This window comes from Dendrobates tinctorius, unplaced genomic scaffold (genome assembly GCF_039654945.1).
Source record: "Dendrobates tinctorius isolate UK_male_01 unplaced genomic scaffold, ASM3965494v1 ptg000065l, whole genome shotgun sequence".
Taxonomy (NCBI): Eukaryota; Metazoa; Chordata; class Amphibia; order Anura; family Dendrobatidae; genus Dendrobates; species Dendrobates tinctorius.
Window position 1 is genome coordinate 33,055,245 of NW_027361733.1, and position 12,389 is coordinate 33,067,633.

Genomic DNA, 12,389 nt, shown 5'->3' on the forward strand with positions numbered 1-12,389 from the left:
CCGCACCTGAACTCCGCTGCCTTGGAGTAACCCTGTCCTTCAAACCACACGTCCAATCTCTTGCCACCTCTTGTCGCCTCCAACTCAAAAATATTTCCAGAATCCGTCCCTTCCTCAGTCCTCAATCTACTAAAACTCTTGTACATGCCCTCATCATCTCCCGCCTTGACTACTGCAACACCCTCCTCTGTGGCCTCCCTGCTAACTCTCTTGCACCACTCCAGTCTGTCCTCAATTCTGCTGCCCGACTAATCCACCTCTCTCCTCGCTACTCCCCTGTCTCTCCCCTCTGGAAATCCCTCCATTGGCTCCCAATTTCCCCAATGAATCCAGTTCAAACTACTAACACTGACCTACAAAGCCATCCACAACCTTTCCCCTCCCTATATCTCTGAACTAATCTCCCAATATCTTCCCTCACGTACTCTTCGATCCTCCCAAGACCTCCTACTCTCCTCCACACTTATTCGTTCCTCACACAACCGCCTCCAAGATTTCTCCCGAATCTACCATATCCTCTGGAATGCCATGCCTCAACACGTCTGATTATTCACCACCCTCGGAACCTGAAAACCCATCTTTTCAGGAAAGCTTACAGACTGCAATAACCATTCTGCCACCTCATCACCACCAGAGCTGCTGCACCTCCGACCTTCTGTCTTTTCCCTGCTATCCCGTAGAATGTTAGTCCGCAAGGACAGGGTCCTCTCCCCTCTGTACCAGTCTGTCATTGTAAATTTGTTGTGGAAACTTGTTTACTGTTAACGATATCTATAACTTTGTATGTAACCCCCCCTTCTCATGTACAGCACCATGGAATTAATGGCGCTATATAAATTATTATTTATATAGCACCATTGATTCCATGGTGCTGTACATGAGAAGGGGTTACATACAAATTACAGATATCACTTACAGTAAACAAACTAACAACGACAGACTGATACAGAGGGGAGACAGGACCCTGCCCTTTCGGGCTTACATGCTACAGGATGGTTGGGAAGGAGACAGTAGGTTGGTGGGTTGCAGCAGTTCCGGTGTTGGTTGAGGTGATATCACCGGTAGTGGTGAGAGAGAAGGAGGTAGCAGGGTCACTGCAGGCTGTACGCTTTCTTGAATAGGTGGGTTTTCAGGTTTTGTCTGAGGGATCCAAATGTGGTTGATAGTCAGACTTGTTGGGGCAAAGAATTCCAGAGAATAGGGGCAATTCGGGAGAAGTCTTGGAGGCAGTTGGGTGAGGAGCGAATAAGTGTGGAGGAGAGAAGGAGGTCTTGGGAGGACCGGGAAGGTATCGGGAGATTAGTTCAGAGACGTATGGGGGAGACAGGTTATAGATGGCCTTGTAAGTCAGAATTAGTAATTTGAACTGGATATGTCATGAAGAAACAGTCTCAGAATCAGTGGGATCCATTGAAGCGTTCCAGAGTTATTACCACATAAATTGCCATGGGTCAGAATTGCAAAATTTGGCCTGGTCATGAAGGTGGAAACAGGCTTGATTTAGAAAACACATTTCCATTGCCCTATTAGGGAATAATGAGTTAATAATGAACTTAAAATGCTTAGAATGGCACTACTTGTTACTGCACATGTTGGGCTTCTATTCATCTTTTATGAGTTCCCTTTAGTTAAGTTGAGCTTAATGGAGTCAAAGAAAAGAGCATAAATCCATTGATATGTATTAGAAGTCAAGCATGCACACTAACAAGCAGTTATATGGGCATGCGCAAATTGTGGAAAGCAGACAAAAATAAGTTGCAGACACAACCAAAAGCATTATACTGTAGAATCCTGGTTATAATACATGTTCTAAATGTTCCCCATGAGCTAAAGTTAATTATTTTTCAATTTATATAATTTATAATTATATTATAAATGGTAAAATATTTTTAATTGATTACAGTTGAGTTTTACTTAAAGAAGCACTTATCCCTTCAAAGTTGTTATATTCTAAATAAATAATAATATATATAAGAGCATACACAATCCGAAATCAGTGGGTGTGGCCAACAAATAGCTCGAACAGCAGACAGTATGTCTGAGGAATAGACATAATCCTTTAAAGCCTGATCCCTTCGTTCTCATGGGAGATACGCCACTACTTGAGGTGTCTACGGGCTCGTTAAAAACGCTCGTTTCCTGATTATCTTGCTGTGTAAACAGGTTGTCGATCATCTGATGAACAAGCAAAATGCTCGTTCACTGGGTGAAATTATGCTTTTTTTAGGCAGCATAAAAGACCATTGTTCTCGGTGCTGAATTGCCCATGTAAATAGGACTCGCACAGACCAGAACTATGGCAGCCTATATGCACTGTGCGGTCTAGTGTAGATTGCTCAGTATGCATGGTTTACTTTGGCCTCTTTGTGTAAACCGGCAGAAAAGCTACTACCAACCAGTAAATGTTTACGTATCACTGGTTGTTCAAGAAATCTCACGCCCACTATGCGTCCAGAGACGCCCGTGGCCCACCCGTCTATTTATGTTGCAGAGATGCGAGTCTCCACAAGATAAATTTCACCCGTACAATATATTGGAAACATGCAGCTTCACTTGCGTTCAATAGCCAGCAAACTGCTGCCAATTACTGAATGCTTGTCTGCACATAATCTTAAAACCCCCACTTTATTTATAGCTGATATGGACAATAAAACTGCTCACTCAAAAACCAAAAAAGTTCTCCTACAACTCCACTGACTGAAAAAATAAAAAGTTATGGCTCTCAGAATATGGCGACTGGAGCCACATTTTTTTTTAAAGCGAACCTGTCAGTAGGTTTGGCCGATATGAGATATGGCCACCACCTTTCAGGCCTGATATACAGCATTCTATAATGTAGTATATCTGACCCCAACCCAACCTGAAAGATAAAATGAGCTTTTATTATATTCCCGTACGAGAGGTGCCGTTGGTCTTGGCCTGGCGCCTCACTACTTACAATTGCCGTTCTCCTTGCTTCATGTGGATGATGTGTCCCTATTTCATCCACACAATCTCCCCGGCATCGCGCTCTTGCCCAGGCGTACTTCTCTGCCCTGACTATGGTAAGTACTGCAGTGCACGTGCGCTGGGGCCCTTTGACATTTCCCGATGCCTGCGCAGGAGCGCGATGCCATGGAGATTGTGTGGATGATGTTTTTTTTTTCCCCAAACCATAATTCTACACCGTATGTAAAATACGGGCCCGAATACTGAGGGATCAGTGACCTGTCATAAGCCCGTACAGATGAGTACATAAGCAGAGCACCACATGAAGATCCTCCACAGGCTTCCCCGAAGGACGACAATTTGCTTAACTGAAAACTACAGATACAGATTAAACAACAACAAGACAGATGTCATCAACCCAGGTATCATTGTATTCAGTATAACAGCGCTGACATGACACTGTAGGTTACTGTGCACAATCCTGCTGACAGGTTCACTTTAAAGTGAACCTGTCACCTGTTTTGGCCGCTATAAGATGCTGCTGCTGCCTTTCAGGGCTTATCTACAGCATTCTATAATGCTGTAGATAAGCCCCCGGTCCGACCTGCAAATTTTATTATACTCACCGGGGGATCGGTCTGATGCTGTCCGGTCCAGTCCGATGGGTGTCCCAGGTCCAGTGCCTCCCATCTTCTTGCGATGCCGCCCTCCTGCTTCTTCATGGCTCCCCGACATCGCGCTTCTGTGCAGGTGCACTTCTCTGCCCTGTTGAGGGCAGAGCAAAGTACTGCAGTCTGCAGGCGCTGGCTGGGCCTCTCTGACCTTTCCTGGCTATGTCAACGGAAATATATAAATAAAAAAAAAATCTGCATTTTGGAAGGCAAGCAGGAAAAAGAAAATGAAAGCATAAAAAAATTGTCCATGTCTTCAAGGGGTTAAAGGCATTATATGCACAACCAGTCTCCAACACTCTATGTGAACAGGGAGTTGGAAGAAATAGTGGAACAGTAGTGAATGAGTGTTCAGTCGCCAACTATTGAGAGCGTAGGAACGCCTATAAATCACTGAGGTAAAATCGAATGAAATAACGCTGAAAGAATTGACATGCTGTAGATTTCGAAAGCACCGCTGTGCTCAAATTCAGTCAGGAAAAAAAACAAGTGTGCATGACATTTCTGATATCTCATAGCTTTTACTGACGCTGTAAAAAGCATAAAAAAATGATGCATGTGAACATACCCTTAGGGCTCGTTCAGACTAGTGTATGAGGAGCAGACCCTAGGACTGTTCAGATGACCGCTTCTTCTCAGGTGCCCGAGACATTGGTCCGATTTATGGACCAGTCTAGTGCATGGCAATAAATGGCGGCTCCTGCGCTCGTCCAATATTCGGACGAGCACTCGGAGTCAGTCTACACTGGTTAGAGTTTTGCACAGTTGCCTTAACCCGGCCTTAGGGCAGAGACAGACTGCCGTATTTCTCGTGCGAGAATCACATGGTAAACCTCGTCCTGGCTGTCGGCTCTCCTGACCTGAGCTTGACCGCTGCATAGTAATCCACCACGCTGTCATGCTCAGGTCACGAGAGGTGCCGGCCAGTTCGTGCAGCGCAATGCGATTATCGCACGGCCGTCTGACTCAGCCCTTAGGCTGGGACTACAAGGCGACTTTGGGCTTGTCGCCAGTTATGCGGCCAAACCTTGACTGGAGTAGCATTGCGATCGTCGGGGTACAGCGACAAAGAATCTGATGTGGTTGCATTCCTTGCGACTTGCAATGTGACCCCTTTCACTTGTATTGCGCTGTGGTGTAACAGTGACATGCAGCAAACGTTGGCTGCGCGACAGGTATCCTAAGGCCACGTTCACACTATCAGTATTTGGTCAGTATTTTACCTCAGTATTTGTAAGCCAAAACCAGGAGTGGGTGATAAATCCAGAAGTGGTGACGTGTTTATATTATACTTTTCCTCTGATTGTTCCACTCCTGGTTTTGGCTTACAAATACTGAGGTAAAATACTGACCAAATACTGAACGTGTGACCGTGGTTTCCAGAATTAACAAACACATGGCTGCTCCTTCCTACACAGCGCTGCACCGGCACTCAGGCTGGCTGTAGTATTGCATGTCAGCTCTCCAGTGAGTAAGGCTCAGGTGCAATACCTGACACGACCCATGGACAGGAGTGGTGCACTTTTTAACATAACATTTGGGGAAAAGAACACCTCTGGCGGAAATTTCCAACTAGGTAACATCATCGGTATTTTTATTTTTTGCCTTAAACTAAACTTTTTCTAAAAACCTGGTTTCTATTGAAAACTAAACTTGAGGGAGCCCCCTGCAGCCTCGGAGAAGAAACTGCAGCCTCTTCTTCTATCCACTACGTCAGAGAGGCAACACAAGCCGCGCATTCACCGGTGCCGGTGGAGCCTACCCACAAGATGGCGCCCTTCTTCTCCTGGAGCGACGTGCGTGGATGAGTCACGTGGGCTGACGCCAACTACGTCAGGTGAGTCTGTGGGCGGAGGTCGGCTCCTCCTCCTCCATTATTGTGTGAGCCTCACGGACTCCCGGGAGCGGGTGAAGTGCGATATACCGGCTTCCTCTTCCGCTCCTTGCACACCGAGCGCCAGGGTGTTACAGACGGGAGGGCAGGCGGCGGTCAGCTGCTGGCGGTGTTTTTACAGGGTTTCCGCCTTTTTAGGCAATGACGTCACTGGCGGCGGTTAAGAGCAGTTGCTCCTGCCCTGCCCCCGCGGACTCCTCTTGCGCCTTCTTGTGGTTGGCGGCGGCTCCGCGCCTCTTCTAATGCTGTGATCTGGTAGTGACACCCAGCCTTGAGCCCTTGTGGCTTTGTGCTTGCTCCATTATTGTCTTCTCAGGTTTTTATCTACTTGGTTTCTATTATCTACTAATAGGGCGTCATAGAGTTTAGTGGCATTGTCTGCTCCTCCTCCTCTGCTTGGGTTTTTTTCTTTTTGGTTGCTGTCTTGAAGACGGTTTATACATCATCACCTTTTTTGTCACGGTTTCCTGTTGCTCCTGCAGTTATCTCCCTTTATTCTGCTGCACACATTATTAACTTTAACTCTTAACTCTCTCTTTCTGATTATTGATTTGGGTGTTTACTGACGACGGGTCAATAATAGTTTGGTGTTTTTACGGCTTTTCTCTCTCTCTGATGTTATGTTTGAGCCAACACAAGCACATACTGCAGCTTCTACCTGCCCCGCCGCATCTTCTGACCCTTCCTCGTGTGTTGGTGAGGACGTGGTTAATGTACAAGCCCCAAGTATTGCTGACACTGATTTAGGCATAGTTGAATTGTCCGAAAGTGAATATACCCAACTGCATCAGCTCCTCTGTTCACATACAGATTGTCAGAGCAATGAGGGGGATGGAGCGACAAGGATGAGCATCCCTTTCGTTCCATCCAGTAATTTGCCCAATGCTCCTCAATATCCATCGACTAGCGGCTCTGAGGGACAAAGTGGCCTCCCGGTGGTATATCCACTTACTGATGATAACAAAGTGCATACTAACCCAACCTTGGTACACGTCGACTTTCAGGGACTGAAGGTGATGATGCTTGGTGATTCCAGCTTACCTCCCCCTAGTGGTGACATGGCTGAAAAACATCTGAATAACGCTAGTGGTGACTCCTTGGGGGCGACTCCCATGCGAGTAAAGTCAATTAGTGACATTATTGAGCTTAATAAGGAAAATGAGAATTTAGGATTTTTGTCGGAAACCAGAATGAAGTCAACAGTTCGTGTTCGTTTAGAGGACATATTTAACCGTTTACCGACAGATGTACCCAGGTGTACGGAGGCGCCAGAATCCAGTGTAAACGCAAACACGTGTGTATTTTATTATTGGGGTTTTTTTTCCCTTTTTTGTGACTGATTTTTATTTATTGTGGCTTACTTTTGCTCAATCTTGGGTTGGATCTAACTGGCTTCTTTGGGAAACATTCCCTAATGCCATACAAGTCACCAGAAAGCAGAGACTTGATATGCTGTGCGGTACTTACGTGTACAACAAGCTTAGTTGGGCTTCAGTGAACTACTTTACCACAAAGAGACCACTATATTGTTAGAAAATAAAATTCACAGGGGTCCAACTGAAGATCTGCTTCTTTAGGCCGGGGTCAGACTTGCGAGAAACTTGGACGAGTCACACACGTCAATACCCGGCTCTGCCGCCAGCACTCGGACGCTCTGATCTGAGTGCCTGCGGCATTGCCGAGTATTGACATGCGAGACTCGTCCAATTTTCTCGCAAGTCTGACCCCGGCCTTAGTGTGTAGATACAAATTTGCCAGACGGGTCAGTAAACGGAGACCTCACTCCATTATAGGTCTCTTGGGACTTGTCTTCTGGGGATTGTGTAGCACATGGAGTAGATGCCTGGACAAACTACAGATTTTACTTCCATGACAGCTAAGACGTTATATACACTACTATGTGCCTCTCCATTTTTACATTGCAGCTTGGTGACCATTTTCCGCCACCCTTCACCGGTCATAGGAACCCAACAGCCTGGCAAATGGACCCCTCTAGTGAAAAATAAAGCTGCCTTATCGACACTTCAGTTGGTAAATCCAAACCTCAACTTACAGGACACAACTCCTTTGAGAAACGCGGATCCCCACCTTACACAGGTGACCCTCGGTCCCCTTCAGGAAGTGCCACAGGAAGCACGAACTTTGCACTGACTACATTTTCTTTTCCAGCCAAGTTCCGCTCTAAACTGGGGGGCATCCTGTCCCCTACTGGAAGCAGCAAAGAACCAGGAGATCTCCCTGTCCCGAGACTTTTCCTTCTGTTACCAGCAGGACATTGAATCAGCAAAGCAAAACTTGAAATCTGAAAATAATCTGTTTCCCACGAAGGTCTTAATTAAAGTGGATGGTGAGATTTCTGAGCAGTCTACCAATACTGGGTGCAACTGTGATGATCAGAGGACCATATACAACTAGAAAAGCCTGTGTATGGCTTCCCAAGTTGCACATGACATCAGAGTTGGGTGGCCATGACCAGCGCAGGCTTTAGCTGAGGTCTGGATGTGGAACGTGAACCCCATTCAGAGTGAAACTTTGAGGGTGGCAGCATACATAGAAGAAAACAAACTAAAATCTCAATCAACCCTCATTATGGTGCTGGGATTTGCCATCTAGGACAAATGGGGCACAGTCTGTCTCTTGTATGCCCTTAGTTGAAAGCATATAACTCCATAATTACAGCCAACCACTACTAACATTTCAGTATTTGCCCGGAGTTACCTTGTCAGCTCAGATTGTCACCTTGTGATAATTTTACAATTACAGACCCTTTATATGACTCTGGGCTTCTCTTACAGATACGTTGTGTAAGCAACCAGTAAAGAAGCGAAGCCGCAGCCGCATATATCAATTGGTCAACAACATGGAGCGGAGAGTCCTGAGTGACATCAAAAACACTTCCCAAGGGATGCCCTTGGTAGCTCCCCAAGGAAATACAGCGGAGGTGTCTGACAGCAAGCAGATTGGCTTGTCTCTACGCAGAGAAAGACACAATCGTATGGAGAGAGACCGCAGGTGAAGCTGTGGGATTTATTGTATCACATACTCTAATAGAGTTTTAATATATTTGTCTTAAAAAAAGGCTCCTCCCCAAAAATATTTCCCACTGAAAAGGCCAGCTCTGCAGGAGTTCCTCTTTACTGGGCATGTGCAGATGTGGGGACTACAGTCTGATTATGGCTCCAGTCCAGATTGGGAGGATTTGAAGTATAAACATAAAAAAAGACAACATATTCTACACAGTATAGTAGTACAGAGATGGTCAGCACGTCCAGATCCTGAGGAACCTAAGGGTATGTGCACACGATGCGGATTCTACTGCGGTTCCGCAGCGTTTCTGCAGCTGCGGGTCCGCAGCAGATTCTGCTGCGTTGTACAGTACCTTTATTTCCTATGGAAATAAAAAAACGTAGTGCACATGCTGCGGATTTTTCCGCGGTTTACAATCCGCAGCATGTCAATTGGTGCAGAAACGCTGCAGTTTTACACCTCATTCATTATGAGGTGTAAAACTGCAGATAAACCGCAGGACTTTTGTCCTGCGGATTTCTCTACAAAATCCGCACACCAAGAAAACTACGTGTGCACATACTGTAAATGCTGCTGTGCCTCGTAATCTTCTTTCTGTTTCCACAGGCGCAGAATAAGGGTATGCTGCGATGAGTTGAACAATTTAGTTCCATTTTGCACAGTGGAGACGGATAAGGCGACCACACTGCAGTGGACCACGGCCTTCCTAAAACACATTCAGGAGAGACACGGGGACACTTTGAAAAAGGTCAGACATCACCGACCCCTCCAGTTCTTGCCATGGGGAGGTGTGATAACCCAGCTATGTAGGGGCTGATGTAGACAGATGAGGGCTCTTCTTGTAGTCCAACAATGTGACTGGCAGAAGCTGCTTTGGAGTTTGAAGTGGCCCCCTTACCTCTTGGGCCCTTGTGTGGCTTCTCAGATTGCACAAATGATATGTCCACCTCTGCAGCTACTCATTATTGAGATGTCTATTTGATGTGTCCACCTTGAAGTTGGCCATACACATTAGTCGGACTAACGATTAGTCAGCAGATGGCTATCTCTCCCAACTCGACCATACATGAGAACTGGGCCAAATGCCTCTGCCAGACTTTTCTGTAAGTGGTTTATTTCCCTGTCAAATAAAAAGGACGGGCCATTAAATTTCCAATAGCCAGATCCTTCCACCACAGGACTTTTGGGAGACCGCTGTACACATTAGATGGATGTGAGGACAATTTTTCTCTAATGTGAATAGGAACTTTACAGGTTGAACTAAAATATGGTCACAATATAACTTTATTCTCAGCCATTGTCCTTGCCCTATCGTTACCCGAAAGTCACATGTTTTCCCCTGTGGAGTGTTCTGAAGATATTACCACAATTTGAACAGTTTGGCAGGAAAAAAATGTTTTTCAGAATTTCTTGCTACAGCTTACATTTTAATATATTTCTATCTGCGTATGATGGTTATGGTTCTTTATTTTAAATTTCAGGAGTTTGAAGCTGTTTTCTCTGGGGAAACAGGCATGCGATTGAAAGTTTCCAGATCAGAAGGAGCGAAACGTGGCACAGTCCAGGAGGAAGCCGGGAGCAGCTCCTTCCAGAATATCAGTAATAGAGTGTAGGTTGTGTGATCAGAGCTCAGCAGTGAAAGACCTCTTTTGAATACGACTACCTGGACCACATAGGAGAGCAAAGGGCATTTTACAAAAGACTGATGTATTTAATTTTGTGATGTATTGCACAAATTATTACAAATTATTTCCACCAAAATTTACAAGAACATAACATGGAGCTGGAGATTTGTGAAACTTACAGTTCATTTTTGGTATTCATGAGCTGCGGACTCATCCTTCCCTACAGAGGTGAGGTAGTCCACAGCTCATAATTACACCAGAGTCACTGCTTCATGTTGTCCGTAGATAGGGCAGCATAACCGTGGTGTCAGATACATAAACTTTTATAACATTCAGGCTCAGAAAAATGCAGCGTGACACCCTCTAGAAATGGTTGTCGTAATAATGGTTGTCACTTGGTATCCATTACCTGTGTAGGTGCTCAAGATAAGCAATCCGAATATTAGGATTTTACTACTTATGGTCTGACATCTCCAGGTTTGTGTGTGATTTTAGGAAGTTTTAGTAGCAGTTTTTCTCTCTGTATTTGCTTTAATGGGGTTGTCCACACCTCGTGAAATCCTCGCAGCAGCTGGCCAAATCCTAAAGGTTTATAATCCACACATCTTTAGGATACAATTCTGCTTGCCGCTTCCTGCGTTCATCACGCGACCACATGTATACAATTTGCATATATGCAGTCACATGCTGACTAGAGCCTCAGCTGCTTACTCTATAGAACATTGCAAGACAGAGCTCAGACTCTAATCATCACAAAACGACCACTAGAACCAGCAAGTGGAGCCAAATCCCAACAGTGTATGCATTGCACATTTTTTTAATGTCAAAAGACCCAGAGTGAAGAAGCGGCACCAGTCTGGAATGTTATTATATTTTTTTTATTTTATGCAGCACTCTGAGGCCATTTATGATGGGTTGTTCATTGGTGGGCAACCTCTTTAAGTCTAAGATAGCATAATTCTGTAAAATTCTTGCGCTTCACTTATGGGAAAGTCACAGGTGGTCAGATTTTACCATACTTTAAAGCAGTTGGTCTGTAACAGAAGGTTTACAGTCTACTGCAAAACCACTACTCTCAGCCCAGCATATATTGATAGTCACATGCATGCTAGAAGTTGTAATTCAACAAGAGCCACTGGTTGCAGACCTACTTTGCAGCCTTTAGTTAAGTCATATGGGGCTGTATTTATCAGAAGATAGGCATTGTCTCACTAGTCTTAAGAGTCGCATTGTCAAGCGGTTGCTTGAGATTGCACAGTATGATATAGCAGGAAAGTCACAGACTTTGCTTTATTTGTGTTATGACATCCTGCTTTATTGTCCAGTTTCATTACAGATGGGCATATAGTTGTTCTATAGTAGAGTCAGTCACTATATATGTTAGCTCAAATGGGCAACCCCAATATATTTGTGGGTACCAATCTCAATTTCATCAAGATGGTGTACTGTTACCTTCCATTGAGTAGTTTGACATCTGTCTTTGAGCTGGTCTCAAAAGGCAGTGTACAAGCACAACCAACCATTGTAATAGCACATTGAAGCTAGTCTCAAAAGATATTGGCAAGGAAACATAGTTGTTCCTCATAGCAACCAGATTCCTAAGTAAAAAAAATACATACTTGTTTTATTTGACAGAAATGTGATATAGGTTTAAAGGGATTTCAATCTGTGCTTCTCTGGGTTCACTATATATGGGACTGCTATGGGTACGCTACATATACAATCTTTAGAAACTGATTCATATTGAAGTAAAATGTCATAGTAATCCTTTGGTATAGTGTTCTCAAACCTTTGGTACTCCAGATCTGAAGCACCAGATTGGAAACTTCTGCTCTAGGACATTGTGATAAATAGAGTGAGTTCCAGAAAATATTGCTGGGTTGGCCCACAGTCTGTTGAACAGAGGGAAAATAGGAACTGCCATGGACACCATACCCTCCCCTATAATAGCCAAATAAGTAAAGTTTTATAAGTTATGCCAAGAGTATTGTTAAAATAGTTCACATTTTAAAGACATTGACGAGTAGTGATATTAGTAGTAGCAATAGTGATTAACTTTTTATATATACTAAACCATCTATGTTGCTGTGATGGACAATATCTACTTTTTAAAAGGTTGTTAATAAATTGAAAATGTTTTGACCAATTCTTTTCCAGGTGGTGAAAGTGGCTTTATTCAGTCATTACATCAGATGAAGCAATAGGCTTTATTGTACAAACAAGTCACCAAAATAAATACTAATT

General features: G+C 44.4%; 1 protein-coding gene across 1 annotated transcript; it reads left to right on the forward strand.

Annotated features, from left to right (window-relative positions):
- Positions 1–5,461: 5,461 nt before the first annotated feature.
- On the forward strand, positions 5,462–12,291 carry TCFL5 (transcription factor like 5). Its single transcript, XM_073580924.1, has 6 exons — positions 5,462–6,787; positions 7,419–7,590; positions 7,663–7,840; positions 8,289–8,505; positions 9,127–9,268; positions 10,002–12,291. The coding sequence occupies exons 1-6, from the start codon at positions 6,114–6,116 to the stop codon at positions 10,131–10,133; spliced, it is 1,515 nt and encodes a 504-aa protein (XP_073437025.1). The 5' UTR covers positions 5,462–6,113; the 3' UTR covers positions 10,134–12,291.
- Positions 12,292–12,389: the final 98 nt, after the last annotated feature.